This window comes from Lycorma delicatula, chromosome 4 (genome assembly GCF_047948215.1).
Source record: "Lycorma delicatula isolate Av1 chromosome 4, ASM4794821v1, whole genome shotgun sequence".
NCBI classification, from domain to species: domain Eukaryota; kingdom Metazoa; phylum Arthropoda; class Insecta; order Hemiptera; family Fulgoridae; genus Lycorma; species Lycorma delicatula.
In genome coordinates, this window is record NC_134458.1 from 86,832,989 (window position 1) to 86,852,751 (window position 19,763).

The window sequence follows — 19,763 nt, forward strand, 5'->3', positions numbered from 1 at the left end:
CGGTATGACGAGCTGAAGAGTAGGTGACACAAAACCATAATCTAAACGGGAACGAACAAAGGAATAATAAAAATGTATCATACATGACCGACCGGCTCCCCAGTTGGTGTTACTAAGGACTTGCATCATATCTAAGCGTTACATTTTGTTTTTAATTCTTTGATATGTTCGACCCAAGTAAGATGGCTATGAAAAAATAAACCTAAAAACTTGACATAAGGAGAGATAGCAGTAAGCTCTCCGTTCAGAAAAACTTGCGGAATAGAAGGGTTTTGTAGCCGAGAAAAGACTACATATTTTTTTCGGATGAAAACGTGAAGCCGGTAACCCTGGACCAAGATTCAAGGTGAAATATAGTGTTCTGTAGAAGTTTCTCTGCTGTGGGTGTTGAACGGGTCGCAATGTAAATAGCAAAATCGTCAACAAATAGAGAACATGAGACAGGAGCCTGCGCACATTTGGTAATACTGTTTATGGCTACAGAAAATAAGGTGGCGCTTAATACACTACCTTGAGGGCATTCAATTCTCCAAGATAACACTACCTAAAAGAGAATCGTCAACACGAACGCGAAACTTTCGGTGATTTAAGAAACCCTGGATAAAAGCAAGCATATTGTCCTTGATTCCCCATTCTTTAAGGGTGTTAAGAATACCACGTCGCCAGGCCGTGCCATACGCCTTTTTTTATATCAAAGAAGATAGCGACGAGGTGCTGGCGGTGTAGGAAAGCGTTTTGTATGGCTCTTTCCATTAACACAAAATGGTCAGTGGAAGATCGTCCTTGTCGGAAACCACACTGTTCTGGAGATAAAAGGCAATGTCTCTCCAAGTACCATGTAAGCCTGAGGTTTACCATTCTCTCCATTACTTTGCACAAAATGCTTGAGGGGTTGGTTTTGTCTTTACCAGGTTTAAATACTGGTATAATAAATGCTTCTGACCAGCCGGGTGAGAAGACTTGTTCGAAGAATAAACCATTGTAAATGTTCAATAGATATTGTAGCGCCGAATTAGGGAGGTGTAAAAGCATACCGAGGCGAATGTTGTCCGGTCCAGGGGAAGTGTCACGCGAGTTTTTAAGTGCGTGTGACAATTCCTTGAATACAAATGGGGCATTTAATTCGCCAACCGAATCACCAATGTTTAACGATACTACTTTTATCAGTATCTTGTACCTTTGAAAATCGTTATTATATGATGAAGTGAGAGACACCGAAAGAAAAGATTTTGCTTAAGTATTTGCCAGAGCCGAAGATGATGAAAGAAGTTCTTTAACAATAAGACCGAGAATGGATTGTTTCGGTGATCCGAAAATTGCATGGATCTTTTTCCATACAGTAGACGTGGGAATAGTGCGTGTGATAGTGTTCACGTATTTCGTCCATGACTTCTTCTTAGCGTCCAAGAATACTCGACGGCATACCGCTCTAGCCCTGCGGTATAAATTTAGATGTTCAGTTGTAGGCCTACCATTAAATTTGCGTATTGCCTGCTGTCGATTCCTAATAGCATTTTTGCAATCATCGTTCCACCATGGATCGGAAGGACGTCTAGGGTTACCCGATGTTTGTGGGATATATCTGTTGGCATTTTCAAGTATCATGGACGTAAAAGAGGAAAGTTGGTCAAGGATGTTCGCACCATCGTCATACTGAGATTGGAAGGCTTTATGGTATATATTCCAATCCGCCTTTTCAACAATCCATCAACGTGGCCTTCTTTTCTCCTCGCGGTCTACACCGAAACCAGTAATAATTGGTCTGTGATCACTGCCGTGAAAGTCATCACAAACAGACCAATTAAGGTGAGGGAGTAAACTCGATGAGCATATGGAGAGATCGATGTTAGATACAGTACCAGAAGATAAAGACATGAATGTGTGTGATCCATTATTCAGTAGACAAAGGTCCAAGTGTTGTCTCAGTCAGTTTATCATATTTCCTCGACTGGAGCAGAAGGTTGAGCCCCAGGAAATATAGTGGGCATTGAAGTGTCCTACTATTAACGATGGAGATTGTATTTGCATGAGGAGATTTGAGATATCTATAGCACTGAACTCAGAGTTCGGTGAGAGATACAAATTGCAGATATGCAATTTGAAGAGATAGAGACCTTTACTGCAACAGCAGGAATGAGAGTGGCTAGTTGAATCCTTGTAGCCGACACCCCCTTCTTCATGAAAATAGCCACTCCACCACTCCTCTACTGTCTGCTAGACAGTCGTATCTCTCATAGAAGTACCCGGTGATTGTTATTGGAACATGTTGTAGAAGATGTGTTTCTTGGAAGCACATGATTAGTGGATCATGTGCGTGCACCAATACTCTAATATCTTCAATGCGTGACCGAAGACCTAACATTTCACTAAATAATGTTCATAGGTATAGATAAATAAATTCAGGAAAGTATAAATAATTAGTTGTATGTGATTCGGTTTTCCTTTTTTGTATTTTTGATTTTAAAGAACTCCGATGCCCTGGGGTCGGGTGGTTCTTCAACCATATCCTTCAGTATATGAGGTGATGGTGGAGGAGATTTAGTAGAATGGGATGCCGCAGATGACATCCCAGAGGGGGTGGTTACGTGGTTCCCTTAACAGGGAGCTTATTTGATGGCTTACCACCGCCAGCTGTGATTATCCTTGCCCGTACCGCTAAAACTTTGGGAACAGGAACTATCATAGAAATCACACTTTTGGATTCACTAACTGCGATGAAAGACTTTTTGTTCATCTTTGTCAGTTTTGATATAGAGGCAGTTAGTGAGGCAACTTGATCAGATAACATCTGAACAAGTTTTTTTAGCTCACTGCAGGATCCGCATAGCTGTTTACTTTAATCTGTAGGAGCTTGTTGTGATGTAGCGGCAGCAAAAGATACGTCTGGTTTAAGCAGGTTTCTTGAGTTAATATTTTTTTTTATATTCTCTGCGTGCCGCCGGAAAAGATAGTTTCTGCTCCGTAGAGATTCTGAGAGTTGCCTTTTCTTCCTTAAAAGTTGGGCAATATCGGGAGTGAGCTGTACGTGAACCACTGCAATTAGCACATTTTTCATCTTCTTGGGAGTTAGCATCATTGTGGCCTTCCTTAGCACATCTACCACAGATCTCCGTTTTTGAGCAACATATTGTAGTGCGACCATACCCTTGGCATTTGAAACATCGTCGAGGGTTGGGAATGAAAGGTCGTACTCGAACTGAAATATAACCAATTTTTATTTTTTTCCGGTGGGACTGGAAGGTTAAACGTCAGTATAAGAGAAGGTGTTGGTTCTTCCATTCCGTTCTGTTTTTTCATAATACGCTTCACTTAACATGAGCACGAAGCTCATCAACTATCTCAGTGACCTCTATATCCATAAGATCTCGACAAAAAATTACTCCGCGACTCGGAGAAATTTAGGGTTTTGTGGCATTCCGCACATATTTTTATACTGCCCATATTACGGAGACGTAAGATAGATCGAGTCTGTTCGTCATTGAATGTTTCAATTAGAATCGATCTGTCACGTAATTTTCTGATGTTCTTCGGGGAACCACTTGCACCTGTTATAGCTTTGTTTTTTCAAGAAAGGCGAAACTTTTTGGAGGGAACTACCTTCTTAACTATTTTGAAGAACAACGAATCGGATATTTTAAAATTCAAATCTAATGATTTGCAGTTCTCTTCGGTTGGACTTTTCAGACAAAGCTGACCGAGGCCTCTTCACAAGACTAGGTTTGGTGGTTTTTTCAGATGGACCACCAACCATCCTAGTATTTATAATTAGAAACTAAATTTTATTCCCACGAATACCGGCGAAAAAACGGACCACTCCAGCAGAGCGCACGCGTACTGGAGCTAGAACAAAATAAAGCTGAGTTCGTCCTGGTGCCCAGAGGACATCGTTCGAGACTCACTACGTAGAGCCATTCACCCACCGGCACGATAGATCCCACCTTGGGTTACGGTTGCGTTTCATAAGATGTCGCGACACCACCGAGTGTAAATGTAAGAAATATCAATGTAGGATGTTGTTGTGTAGTAGTGTAAAAGGGTATATGTTGTAATTTATGTAGTATATGTGTATAGTGTAAAGTGTTCTGCAGCTCATTGTGTAGTAGGAAGAAAAGCTGCGGAGGCTAGGCCCGTGGGGACGCCAACCCCCAAAATCTTAAAGATTAAGACTACCCGTCGGGGCAGTGGTAGTTATGGATGGAGTCTATTCTATAGGGATAATGGATTGGTTGCAATTGAATTTGTTGAAACTGTAGTTTGGTGCATATATTACGCCTAATTGTGAGATCTCAAGGTATGCAGAGTTTATTGACAGGCTGCATCGGCTGGTTAATAAATCGGTCAAGAAAGGCATAATAGTCGGTGACTTTAACTGTAGGGCTGTGGCTGCTGGAATTAATGTCACCAATAGAAGAGGAGAGATCCTAACGGAATTTCTGCAGCTGACAGGTTATTACTGTGTGAATGATCAGTCTCCAACATACCGAGCGAGGGAACATAGTTCTATATTGGATCTTGGCATAATGGATGGAAGATGGAGACACGATAATTTTAAGTGGAGGATGCTTGAAAATGAAACAGCTAGTGACCATCTTGCAGTGTTATTGGAGGTTACAGATTTACACATTAGATCCAGAACAAGAGAAATTCCTAGGCGGCTTACAGAGCACCAAGTGGAAACTGTCGTGCGGAGGGTCGCCAACAGAATCAAATATGGAGTGTCGCTAACACAGGAGATATTCAGAGATGTCAGGGAGGAAATAGGACAATGTAAGGTAGTATGGGCCACAAACCGGTCTATTGGTGGTCCCTTAGAATCGGACAACTGAGACGTGAAATGCAACGCCGAAGAAGGATTGCTCAACGGCTGGCCAGAAATATGAGACCTGGATTTGAGGAAGCGTTGCGTGAATATAAGGCTGCTATAAATCTCCGTAACTTTGACGTAAAGAATGCGAAAAAGTTAAAATAGAGAGCACTGTGTGAAGAACTAGATAGTGTTCCATGGAGGCAAGCCTACTGAATCATGATGAAACGATTTGGTAGGCGTCTGCCGGTGCTTCCCGAAGTTTTAGCGAAAAGAGAACTGGTGAGACTACTCCCTTGTGATGAGGTGGTGGTTGAGTGTCCAGCGGAATTTGAGAGGAAAAGACTCTCTCTAGAAGAAATTTTGGCAGCTGTGAATGCGCTTGGGAATAATAGAAATCTGAGGCCAGACGGTATCCCGGCTCCAATGATAAAAGAATTGATGAGGTGTTTGCCTGGTGAGATGTTGGAGATTATTAACATACAAATTGAGAGGGGTGTTTTCCCAACGTGTTGGAAAGAAGCGCGATTGGTGTTTATACCTAAAAGCAGAACTGAAGATCTGGGTCTACAGACCTCTATGCATGTTAAATAATATAGCTAAAACGGTCTAAAAGGCAATTGCCAACAGGATTATGGAAGAATTCCGCACAAAATTCCTGCTGATTGTTATGGCATCCATAACAATCAGCATGGATTCGTTAAAGGTCGGTCTGGCATACAGGCGGTAAATAGAGTGGTGGAATGGGCCGCTGAGGTCAACAGGGTATGCCTCTTGTCCTAGAGGACGAGAGGCATTCCGGCTCTAGTGTTAGCTCTAGTGTCCGGAATGCCCTCAGTTTGGTTCCTTGGAACGTTGTTTTGACTGCGCTGAAAGATAGAGACATAAGCGATTACTTGTTGAGGCAGGTAAGTCAGTATTTGAAGGATCGGTGGGCGGTACTGGAGACGTTAGAAGGTAAATTAAACCATCAGATGTTTAGAGGAGTACCGCAGGGGTCCGTTTTGGGGATCCTGTTATGGATTATAACGTTCGATGGAATGCTGAAACTACAACTTCTTTAGCAGGTCGACATGATAGCCTATGCCGATGATTTAGCGATAATGATTAGCGGCAAGACAGAGGATGTAATCACAGAAAAGGGAAATGACACGCCCTGTTGCGTATTTCGGAGTAGATGAGAGTGCTCGGGTTAGACTTGTCGCCTGATAAGTGTCAATTTATCACATTGACCGGCAGACGTTGGATCGGACCTGTTAGACTCAAAATTGGAGATTGCCAAATAAAGGAAGTTAATAAAGATAAATATCTGGGGGTCACGCTAGACAAAAGCTCCCGATTCAGTGAACATGTGCTGATTGTATGTAGTATAGCTGAAAAAACTTTAACTGCGCTGAGTAGGCTGATGATATCACATGCGGCGCCTAGATCCTCCAAGGAAAGGATGATAATGTCGACGACAACATCTATATTACATTCCGCGGCACCAGTATAGGAAGATACTCTGAGAGTTAAACTCAATTTATCAAGATTGTTGAGAGTGCACCATAGATCACTGCTAGGTGTGCTGGCGGCGTTTCGGATGATCTCATATGAGGCAGCTTGTGTTCTGACGGAAGTACACCGAAACATCTTCTGATTAAGAAGGAGCGTTGCTGGAGGTACGAAGGAAATCCTTCGTACCTCCAGCAACGCTCGAAGGTGTCAAAGAACCAAAGAAGGTGGTCAAAGATAGAGTTAACGATGTTAACTCTATAGAGTTAAAGATGTCAGTTGAAATAGTGCATGGGTGATAAGGCTGCGTGGACCAAATGACTTATAGTTGACCTAAAAGCATGGTTAAACAGAAAATATGGTGAGGTGGGTTTTTATTTAGCTCAAGTGTTAACTGGACATGGCACCTTCAACGAGTTTCTTCACCGGATTGGAAAGCGTGACGCCCCAGTATGTATGCACTGTGATAGTTCTGACTCGGTGAAGCATATTTAGATGTCGGGAATGGGAGGAAGACAGAGAAGCCTTTGGCCTTAGTGGAGTTAGACCAGATCATCTGATAAGTTTCATGCTGACTAATGAAAGCAACTGGAGTACTGTGGAGGGCTTTGTCAGGCGAGTACTGCGAGAAGAAAAAGCTGAAGAGCGGCGACGTGGGTACTGAGATTTATTGTAAGGGTTGGGCGGACAACCCCATCCGTGAGGGTCGGCATCCTTAGATGTTCCGGTTTCGATGAGCGGGTGGGGACTCCGGGGAAATGTTAGGTAGTTAAGGGGTACAAGGGGTAAACAAAAGACCGAGTCTCGGCCACTGGGTAGGAGTCCGGGGAGACGTAGTCAAGCCTGGCTTCCTCTGCTTTTGTGGTTAGAGGCAAATGGCACGAAACTGATTGTACAAATCGAGACCTGGTCTTCTGTGGGGAGGGCGGGAACGACGTAATCGGGCCCGGATTACTCTCTCTCGAGGATAAGAGGCAGGCAGAAGATAAAAGATCCGACCTGGAGGACTGACCTGCTATGCCGGACTTTCAGCCGGTAGGTGGGGAGGCCCCCTTAGAGTAAAAGGACACTCTCCTGGGCCAAGCTTTACTTAATTATATGTCCGGTCCAGGGGGAAAACCTCACACCGTTGGTGAAGAGCTTATTTTGCCAGCTGAAATTGAGATTTTAGAAATTATGTTTGGAGATAATTTTGCCAAACAATTGCAATCCATACCTCTATCAAATGATACTGTTGCCCATCGAATTGGTATCAGCTTTCAAGTTGTCTTGAATGTCTGTTAGTATCAGCTTTTCGGGAAGTTGCATGACAAATTGCTTTCAATTCAGCTTGATGAAGCAACAGAAAACAACAAAATTCCTCATTTCATCGCCCATGTTTGATTTTGTGATGGTATGTCAGTAACAGTCATGCTCTACAAAACAGGTCCTTCCCGAGGTATTGGAAGGAATCCTGCGTGGTCTTCCTCCCAAAGAAAACCGTCAAATGGTTGGCACAGATATCGGCCCCTTTGTCTAATTAATAATATGGGCAAAGTGGTCGAGAGGATGGTGCCGGGCAGATTGCTAGAAGAGGTGGATAACAGCTTACATACTAATCAGTAAGGCTTCAGACGGGGGCGTTCAGCCCTACATACCTTGCAGCATGTAGTCTCCTGGGCTCGAAGAAATAGACAGGGTACATGGCGGACCAGACGGATGCCGCTAATGATTTCACTTGACTTGCGTAACGCTTTTGGGTCGGTTCTCTGGGACTCCATAATGGCTGTTCTTTCTGCCAAGAGCATTAGCAGTTATTTAAGGCGTCAGTTTGGTGAGTTCTTCACCCGTCAGATTGGCGGGTGATGGCTGACACGTTGGACGGCCCGATAGAGTGCGGCCTTAGTCGGGGAGTACCTGAGGGGTCGGATTTCGGTCCCCTGCTGCGGCTCATAGTTTATGAGCCGCAAGGGGTCTTGCGTCTTCCACTGCCCATCGATACCGAGGTTATAGCCTATGCTGACGATCTCTCCGTCCTGGTTAGCAGCAGAACGGTGGGGAGGGGGAGCTGGAAGAGAAGGGAAACCTGGCGTTGTAGACGGTCCATGAATGGTTAGGGAATCACGGCATGGAATTATCTATAAGTAAATGCGAATATATCTTATTCACCGGATGACGGGTGATCAGAGATTTTGACCTGTGAGTGGGAGGTCAGTCACTACAGAGGAAGCCATGTATACGGTATTTGGGAGTGCAGTTGGACAAGGGTCTGCCTTTTCGCCAACATGTCTTGGATAGCTGTGGTAGAGCAGGTAAAACGGTCCGGGTACTAGGAGGTCATCCCAACCCCGCAGGGGAAGACACCCGCCTAGAGACATTCCGGTCGCCACCCCCCCCCCGTTCCTAGCCCTGTTGGGCTTTAACGGGAGTCGTCTATCGCCCTCTGACTTTTTACATCTCATAGTAATAAGCCTGGCCTCGTTGGAATGCCACCGATGAAAAATGCCTCGGTAGAGATTAGCATCGGTGATTTAATAATTCAGCTTATTGCCTTCGCTGTAGGCCTCGTCCGGACATCTTGAATGTCATCTCCTAGCAGGACATTTCGATTCCCCCCCGAGGGGAGATGATCCCGCCTCGTAGCGTGTCCGGTCGCTACACCACCCCCTCCCTTCCTTGCCAACAATGGCTTTAACGGAGGACATCTTCTTGCCCTCAAACTGATCACAATCCACAGTGCTCATCCCGGCCACGCGAGTTGCCACCGATGCAGATGCCCCGAGGGACACCTACATCAGTAAATTCACCCCGAGAGATAGTATTAAGTTCTGCCTTCCGAAGAAGACAGCTGACACCTAAAGCTACCACGTTGCCCTCAGGAACTAAGCTAAAAGCCTACTCGCGGAAGATCGATGAACCCGCGCCTGTCACCTTTAAGCCCTAACTACACCCTAGTGCGTAGATGCATCAAGTATGCCACGACAGCATATCAATCTGCAAAATTCAGTCACCCGCAAACGAATATCGTTAATTTAAGCGATTGGAGTGCAGCCAGCATAAACTAAGTCCCAGAGGACCTCAGGTCTGGTCCGTCGGGAGCTGAGTATAACCTCTATTCTCCCACTACAGCTCCACTTTTGAGGACCGCTCGGAATAGCTCTATGTTGATCGCAACCAACATTTACTTATTTACGCCTTAGGAGCATTCTGCTCAGCGTAATTTTGGGGTACTGTACCATTTCATACGAGGCGGCCTGTGTCGTGTCCTCTGTACTCCCGATAGAATTGCGTGCCTTGGAACGCACTTTCCGCTTCGAAGGTATAGACAGGGCCGAAGCCGCTACTTTAGTACGGTGTAAGTGGAAAAAGAAGTGACGGTTCGGCGATCTCGCCTCATGGACTAAGCGGCTTTCACCCGACTTAGATGCATGGATTGACAGAGGCCATGGCGAGACAAGTTATTATGTCACACAATGCTTAACTGGTCACGGTGTTTTCGAGAGCTATTTGCACAGTTTTCATAAACGCGTAACCCCTCCGATGCATGTACTGCGACGGATAAGACGATGCTGAACATACCATCTTTGTATGCAGCGAATGGCGAGCTCAGCGGGCAAGAGCGGGTATTCACCGGTTTAGGCCGGAGGGTTTCCTCACCTTTATTCTGCCTTTAACTGGCGTAGGTTCGGGGTCTTCGCGGTCGACGTCCTGACTACCAAGGAGGCTGAGGGGAGACGACGGGGATATTATCATAGGGAAGGGTGGTCAGCCCCACATGTGAGGGGTCGCACGCCTATGTGTGTGGCTTCCAATGATCGGGTGGGGACTCCATGGGCTTATAGGATGGGAATAAGTTAAGACCGAGTCCCGGCCACGGCGGTGAGGGGGTGGGTCTGGGGACTGCATAGCCGGACCTGATCGCTCCTTTCTGCAGTTTGAGGCAGGCAATGTCTATGATTGAGTCCCGGTCTCTGGCGGGCGGCTCGGGAACGACATAGTCGGGCCCGGTTACCGTCCATTGGGGATTAGAGACAGGCACTTAAAAGATCCGACCGGAAGGGGGCTGACCTGCCGTGCCAGACATACTGCCAGTGGGTGGGAGGCCCCCTTAAAGTATAAGGACACTCTCTCGGGCTGAGTTCTACTTAGCTGTAAATCCGATACAGTTTTTTTTTTCAACAAATAATTAAAACCAACTAAATGAACAGTGTCAGCAAAACTGGATAACATAAGTGACATAACAAAAGGGTTGTTATAATCATTGTTTATTATATGTGCAGTAGTGAACATTAATTGTGCACATGCTCACATCCTGTTTATGGTAAAATATGAAAAGCTCTTGAAATAACCCTAAGGTAATAAAAAAATAAATCTTTCACTCTGAGGGTTCGTAATAATACATTATACAGATATCAAAGGAGGGGTTAGATATGCTATTTAATGGATAATAGGAACTGCCCCTGCATTTGCCTGATTAGATCAAGGGAAACCCTCCCTATAAATCCTTGATCAGAGCAGTAACACAAAATACACAATTAATTACAAAATAAAAATGAGATGTGATTAAGATCTATATTAATTATTCAGAGTGTGAGCATATGAAATATTAATAAGGTAAATACTTGAAGAAACTAAATATAAAAAATAATTCCAAAATAAATCTCAGTTTTAGAAGGTATTAATGAAAATTATTTGGTCATATATTTATGAACTCATTGAATGCAGATTGATAAAATTCAGTTTTTTTTCAGATAATATTTAAAAATATATTTACAATAATATTGGTTTTCTTTTTAGCATTTAAATGAATTTTAAATAGATTTTAGGAAGAGTTTTTAAATGATTTGGTAATTTATTAAAAATGTTAATAGAAGTGTAATAAAGCCCTTTCTTGAAAGTCAAAGTATTGTGTTAAGAAATATAAAAACAGTCTGTCGTTTGGTTTGATAGAGATGGATATTGTTGTTTCTTTGTAAGAATAAGTGACTATTCTTTTTAGCAATAGTTGCACATTCGTATATATAAAAACATAAATAAATTAAAATTTTTAATTTTTTAAATATTAGTCTACATGATTCATAATTATGGACTCAAAACAGTAATCTAACAGCCCATTTTTGTATCTTGAAAATTTATTCTGACTTTTTGAGGGAGCCCTAAGAGATGATAATACACCTTGAATAAGAATATATATATATATATATATGTACATAAAGTATTAAATAATGATGACAAGTTTAGAATTTTATTAAGGTGCAGAGAATTGACTAGCTGAACATTAGGGATTAAGGTCTAGGAGAATGCCTAGTTTTACTGAAAACTTGTTTGTAATAAACAAAATTAAAAAACAAAACTTCTTGAAATTATTTTAAATAATATAGTTTTGACCACACTATTTACAGTGAATAAGTAAAAAAAAAGATACAATGTGAGAAATTGTCAAAACAGGACATTACACAGTCCTAAATTTTGAATAGTTTAATGAAAATTGGTTTATTAACAGAAAACACAATCATAACCAATGAAATTGTATTTTATATAAAAGAAAACGGTTCAGTACTTCTTTATTACACTAGCTTATAATTGTAATAAATGGAATCTTCTCCATTAAGTATTTTTTCATCTTACAGGAGTAATATTCTGATGTTTATACATTAATAGTAATAATGAACCATTCATAAATCTCTTCTTTTTTCTAATTATTGGAGGAGTAAGAGGCCTGATTTCACCCAATAGATATCAGCCACTATTTAGATGTTTAATTGAACAACCGAAATATTAGAGTATTAGGACAAGTTCATGATCAGAATTGTCACAACATCAAGCTCCATCAAGGACCTGCAGCTTTGCTGGCTGTTGCTATCACAGAAGTGCAGAAGGTGCCAATTCAGCAGCTGACATGATTCTCTTGATACTTTTCCACAGAGAAGAGATGAGATATAGGATTATGAAAGGGGGACTTCCTTTTTTCTGTTAGACTTCGGGAATTACTGTCAGGTATCACTTCAGAGGATGAATGAGGATGATATGTGTGAGTGTAAGTTAAGTGTTGTCTTGTACAGTCTCAGGTTGACCATTTCTGAGATGTGTGGTTAATTGAAACCCAACCACCTAAGAACACTAGTATTCAAATTCGTCTAAAAGTATCTACCTGTACTAGGACTTGAATGCTGGAACTCCTGACTTCCAAATCAGCTGATTTGTGAAGATGCGTTCACCACTACACCAACCTGGTGAGTCAAGAAGGGGGGACTGGTGGTAGGATATGATCAACCTAAGAGAGACTGTGAGCATCTTAGATCAGTTAGTGGTTTTATAAAAAGATTTTTGAAATGGTTTTGAAACTAAAAAGTATGTCAGAGTATACCAAGTAGTTAGTGCTTACCTTTGTATGCAGTAAGTAGGTGTTGAAGTTCTACTGGACAATCGTATTTTACAGTAATCACTCATTTACACTGTCTTGGCCTCCGTTTTATTGTTTAGTTGTAATCAACAATATATCTGGCCTGTGATGTAACAAGCTATAGTCCCTGCATGAAGAAAGTATGCAACTGGTTATGGGCCCTGGATCAATAAAACAGCATGTCTGCAGACTTCCAGAATATCACATAAATCGTTCAAATTATCACAAAATATTAGTTTCAGGAAAATAATTTATGGTATGATTTAATTTGTAAACTGTAAAACTTTTTTATATAGTGTACTAAAAGTTATTTTGAAAAAAAGATGCATGAGAGTTCTTGTCTGTGATGTTTGAAACGGCATTTGTCTTGAAGTGTTAGTATTATCTTAGCTTTGTAACAACTGTGGGTTATGCTTAACATAATCCTAACATTAATCAGCCAATATATTCAGACAAACATTTATGGTATCTGTTACTTATATAAATTAGTACTTTTTTTATTGGCTTTAGGTAGCATACACTTCAAGATTTTCATTGAAAATCTAAAAAATCATTTAACCTAACTCATTTTCTTGGCATGAAAATGGTGTATTAATCATTGCTCCCTTCCACTGCTGTTTATGATAGTTATTATATTTTGTAAATACCCCATTCCAAGTAAAAGAATATAATTCAATATTTAATTGTGAAAATTGCAAAATAAAAAATCCTTTAGTATTTAGAAAAAGTTAACTGGCTTATGAAGTTGTGCTGTAATTAATATAAATCACTAATACTGTATGAATCTGAATGGAGATGACTTTTGTTCAATTTCATAAGTCTGATTACCACTAAAATATTTGTTAAAATGTAATTACCATTGACTAATTTTTTTTTCTATTTATAATTTAGTATCTCTGATTACTTAAAGTAGTAATTAATGAAAAAAATTCTTTAAAATAGATTTCATCATTTCAGTGGTAGTTTTATTTCAATAAATTTAAAAAAACATCAATTTTAATTTAAAGGTCGGCTCACATAAAGTGAAAATTTCACGGGGATCAGAAGCATCTGCTCCTGCATTTAACAAGCACATCACTTTATTAATAGAACGTTATGGACATCAAGCAATTGTTAATTTATTGGGAACAAGTCTAATTGGTAGTAGAGAAGGAGAAGCTATGTTAAGTCAGTTGTTCCAGGTAATATTTTTTAATTTATTATTTTACATACAGTTTAATTAACTATGCTTGTTCTCTACTGCTTTATTCTTCCAGCTGATCCTGTTTGATCAACTCTTATTATAGCTATTGATTTATAATATTCTTATTTGAGTTTGGATATCTTTGTTATCAGTATATTTTGGATATTAGAGTATAACACAAGCCTGCAATGGTTGTGTTTTTTAGTTTTTGATAATTGATTCCTATGTATTTTCTAGCACTGAATCTGAAAATAACCTTCATTTTTTTCTATCATGTCGGGAGTTTTTGCAAATCTCAAATTTCAAAATTTGTAAAAAATTAAAAAATTTCAAAAATGTGATACAATAAAATAGATATAAAATGCTTATTTTAAAATAAATTAATATAATATGTTCATTTATTTGGCTTATACCATGCATTCTTACAGTTAAACAGTTGATTAGTCGGAAGAGGAGAGCGGGGTTCATTGATCCCTTAATTTTAAATAAAAATTATAAATAATAAAAATATTAATTTGCATTTTAAATTAATTTATTCCTATTTGTTTAACTAATTTTTATGAGGAACCTCATGCCTTTGGAACCACTCCCTCTCTTCACCTACCCATAATGACGAAGTATATAAAATACTTACAATTCTATTCCATGTGTCGAATTTTCATTGGACGGCTTATACTCTGCTTTGCGCTTTTCCTTCTATGTTCTCCATAGGGTTCATCTCAGTGTAACATCTAGCAATAGTCTACCATCATCGTAGCAGTCCATTTTCCTTGAAACCTCCTTCCCATTTTTTCATGTCCTGATGAAATCTTTCACCCATCTCTTCACTAACGGCACCCAGATTTTCAGGAAAATAGTCCACATGTAAATTTAGGAAGTGAACCTTCAAGCTCATGGAACAGTCTAAATCTTTGTACTTTTGCAGCATGTTTTCAACAATTGATTTGAAGTTCAGATCCTTCTTATTGCTCAGAAACTTGATTATTACATCTTTAAAGGCTCCCCAGGCTTCTTTTTCTACAACTTCCATTTGTTTCTCAAAATTACCATCTTTGAGAAGTTTTCTATTGTCAGAACCAGTAAAGACACCCTCTTTTAGTTTGGCGGTTGATAAGACTGGAAATTTGTCACAGATGTATTTAAAAAATTTACCTTCTTTTGGTAAAGTTTGGATAAATTGCTTCATCAAGCCTAACTTGATATGCAGAGCTGGAAGTAGAACTTTATTTGGATCTATGAGAGCTTTGCAGAGCATATTTTTGGTTCCAGGTTCTAATGAAGATCTTTTTGGCCAATCTTTTCTTATCCAATGATTTTTTCAGTCTCTGTGATCCCATTTACACAAAAAACAAGGAAACTTTGTGTATCCTCCTTGCTGTTGTAGGAGCACCAATATTATTTTGAGATCACCGCATGTGATCTGAAAAATCACCGATGTGAATATGAAAATCACTTATGATTTTCATATTTAATTTTATCAAGAACGAATTAAAATTATTGTAACCCTCTTTTAAACGGACAGAATGTCCGACAGATATTGATGGATATATGAGACTTCTTTTAGATGAATCTATGAACAGTCCCCTATTCGGTACTTTCATACAGAATGTTAAATCGATTCAAAAGTTCATGTACATTAGTGCAGAAGACTAATTCTCATTCTCTGAAAAATACGGATGAAAATCCTTTTTTCTGTATTTGAACCAGGAAAATGATGTGCCAGTTGCTAGCAGGTTCTTCACTTTAAGCCTTGAACCAAGTAGTTCTGAATTTTCTGTTGTCAGATGTAAGTCTCGAACCAAATCGGTTAGTTCAGACTGTGAATAAAGCTCTGGCGCACAGCTATCTCTGGGTTCTACTCCTGGATGTTATCTTCATTTAGGTCACTTATGGAACTATCTGTTTCAGATAAATTTTCTGGTGGAGTTGTCCCTGGTATATCTGGACCATGGTGACCAGGTGTAAAGCCAATGGAATATTTGGATAGACAATTCTTTTTTAATCTTCAAATTGAAACTGTCAAACCAGTCAAAGAAAAGTAACAATCATTGGTGTGATTTCGTTGCTCCCCTTACCATTGGAACTCCAAATCTGAATGCTTCTTGTTCACCCTTTGACCACCATCTAAGTCCTTCAACATATGTGTAGCAAATTTAGTGGGGTGCCAAGTTTTGTCTTGATTTTCACTCTGAAATATGTGAGGTACACTTGTCAAATGAAACTTTTTATATTTCTTTTTTGCCATTCTACTATTAACTCAAAACAAATGTAACAAAAAGAATCTGTAGAATTTTTGCAGCCTCTTGAAGCCATTTTGAAAATGGAAATTTGCTTTATGGTCTGAATTATATTTTCCACTGACAAAAACGCATTTGATTATGGAGGATGGAAAAAACTCAATTTACACAATGCTGATGGTTGAAATTGCACTACTAGTAGTAGCATGTGCATGAGTGGCATGGATAGCTGCCAATTAACATGTTAAGTCTTGTCACAATCGGTCAGCCAAGCTCTCCCACTGTCTCGTCATCTTCAATCCAAAATCCCCCACACCCTCCTCTTCAGACCACTCAACTGTTTTGCTATAAGAATATATAGCATAAGCCAAAAAAGTAAATATATTATATTAATTTATTACAAAAAAAAAAACGTTTTATGTCTATTTTGTAGTACATATTTTTGTAATTTTTCAACCTTTTTACAAATTTTTAAATTTGTGATTGCAAATATTCCTGATGTTATGGGAAAAAATGAAGGTTATTTTCTGATTCAATGCTAAAAAAATACATAGGAATCAATTATCAAAAGTTAAAAAGCAATCCACAACTCAAATTTTACAGGCATGTGTAATTAATGGTACCATCTCATGAATGGATGGCAAGAGACTAGGTAGAACTAATGGCAAACTGTAATTAAGTTTATAGCTTGTTTTGAGGAAATTGTTTCATAGCAGATAAATATATAAAATCGTCTTTTTTAATATTTTTATCACATATTGTTAGCAATGATGATCAACTTTAATTTTATAGTTATTATTGAAAAAAAATGTTTCTATATTGTCCTGTTTATGTGCTACACATTCAGGACTTTTACTACTGGTAGTTTATAAATCCCATTTTTAATAACACTTAAACAGTGCAGTTAACATGTGGAATTTGCTGCCTGCTATTCTAAACCTATTGCAAATGAATAATATTTTGTAGAACATTTTTCATCCATACTGGAAATGAAATAATTACCCTGTTATAGCAGCTAGCGAATAAAACTACTACCTACTGATTGAAACTGAGCTTCTGTTAAAATAAAAAATAAAAAGACAGTTTGATTCGCACTGACATGATTATTATTTGTGATCTAGGAATTAGATCATATTCATCTGTTGATTTTTTGTGAAGTTATTTCATTATCAGATTTTGACTGCGAGTGAAGTAATAATAAGAAACACATGAATAATGTTATAAACTTTTTATAACTGTTTATTGAAAATTTAATCTTATGTTCTTTCAAATGTAATTTTTTATATCTATAATTCATTATCATTCAATATTTCTTCTCATTTATTTTTTAGTTTCAGCCAAAGAGCATCATTAATTGATCTTAACATTTTTCTCTCCTCCTGTATATTTTGTGCTCAGATTTTCCTTTAATCACTGTAATTGCTTGTTCCCATTTACAAATTATAATATTATAAAATTTGTATACTTTGTAATCGTGTGTATTAATCATATCATGAATTAATGTTAATGTTATGAATGGAAATCATTACGGTTTATCACCAGGGTAAGATATGTTATTGTATGTCCTTATATGCATATGTTTATGTATTTTTTAATTTGTTGCAGTCTCACCATAGAGCATCAGAATTATGCACCAACATACCTCATATATTATTTGATTATCATCAAGAGTGCCGTGGAGGAAACTTGAAAAATCTTAATAAACTTAAAGCAAAAATTGAAAAATATTTAAAATTATTTTCATTATTTTATGCAAAAGGAGATAATATTGTGAGGTAATATATGTATGTATTTAAGTGCATGTATGTTATTCATTAGTAATAAAGTAATACAGGTTCTTGATGGTAATTTCTTTCATTAAAATGCAGAATGCAGAAATATCTGCAGAATGATAGGTAATCCTTCCAATGAATTAGACATGGATCCCCTTTTTCATGTTTTTATATTTTTGTTTTAAGGTTTCATTTTTGGTTTTTAATTTTTCTATTGTTTGGGTATTTAATTTTTTTGTTGTTTTAGGATGCATAATTTATATTATACAATTATTTATGCAAATCAGTCATACATGTTGAAAGATTTCTTTATAAAGAATTTTTTTAACACTTTGAACCCTGGGCTTCTTGGAACATGGTGGTCTATGGTAACTGGGCAAATTAGACCAGCTTAAAAAAAATTCCTACTTACTATCTACCTATTATCATCTACTTAAATTATCTACCTACTTATATCTACTTACTACTACTATCATGATTCTAAAATTTCCTTACAAGAGTTTTATCACCTGAAGAAAAAGACGTACAGATTCATTCTATGTAAAAAAAAAGACAAATGTGACTTACCAGAATTTGTCTATCATCTTGAAATTTCCCTTTCAAATGCAGAAAAAAAAATAGCTGTGACTCAAGCACTTAATATTTTTGTAATTATTATATATTTTTCTTTGTCTTCAGTCATTTGACTGGTTTGATGCAGCTCTCCAAGATTCCCTATCTAGTGCTAGTCGTTTCATTTCAGTATACCCTCTACATCCTTCATCCCTAACAATTTGTTTTACATATTCCAAATGTGGCCTGCCTACACAATTTTTCCCTTCTACCTGTCCTTCCAATATTAAAGCGACTATTCCAGGATGCCTTAGTATGTGGCCTATAAGTCTGTCTCTTCTTTTAACTATATTTTTCCAAATTCTTCTTTCTTCATCTATTTGCCGCAATACCTCTTCATTTGTCACTTTATCCACCCATCTGATTTTTAACATTCTCCTATAGCACCACATTTCAAAAGCTTCTAATCTTTTCTTCTCAGATACTCCGATTGTCCAAGTTTCACTTACATATAAAGCGACTCTCCAAACATACACTTTCAAAAATCTTTTCCTGACATTTAAATTAATTTTTGATGTAAACAAATTATATTTCTTACTGAAGGCTCGTTTAGCTTGTGCTATTCAGCATTTTATATCGCTCCTGCTTCGTCCATCTTTAGTAATTCTACCTCCTAAATAACAAAATTCTTCTACCTCCATAATCTTTTCTCCTCCTATTTTCACATTCAGTGGTCCATCTTTGTTATTTCTACTACATTTCATTACTTTTGTTTTGTTCTTGTTTATTTTCATGCGATAGTTCTTGCGTAGGACTTCATCTATGCCGTTCATTGTTTCTTCTAAATCCTTTTTACTCTCGGCTAGAATTACTATATCATCAGCAAATCGTAGCATCTTTATCTTTTCACTTTGTACTGTTACTCCGAATCTAAATTGTTCTTTAACATCATTAACTGCTAGTTCCATGTAAAGATTAAAAAGTAACGGAGATAGGGAACATCCTTGTCGGACTCCCTTTCTTATTACGGCTTCTTTCTTATGTTCTTCAATTGTTACTGTTGCTGTTTGGTTCCTGTACATGTTAGCAATTGTTCTTCTATCTCTGAATTTGAACCCTAATTTTTTTTAAATGCTGAACATTTTATTCCAGTCTACGTTATCGAATGCCTTTTCTAGGTCTATAAACGCCAAGTATGTTGGTTTGTTTTTCTTTAATCTTCCTTCTACTATTAATCTGAGGCCTAAAATTGCTTCCCTTGTCCCTATACTTTTCCTGAAACCAAATTTGTCTTCTCCTAACACTTCCTCCACTCTCCTCTCAGTTCTTCTGTATAGAA

General features: G+C 38.4%; 1 protein-coding gene across 1 annotated transcript in view; it reads left to right on the forward strand.

The window, feature by feature from the left end:
* Nucleotides 1–19,763, forward strand: part of LOC142323623 (synaptojanin-1-like) — a 116,936-nt gene that overhangs the window by 40,187 nt on the left and 56,986 nt on the right. Inside the window, exons 6-7 of the mRNA XM_075363499.1 lie at nt 13,688–13,861; nt 17,706–17,875. Of these exons, the coding sequence (XP_075219614.1) occupies nt 13,688–13,861; nt 17,706–17,875 (344 nt within the window). The remainder of the gene's footprint in view (nt 1–13,687; nt 13,862–17,705; nt 17,876–19,763) is intronic.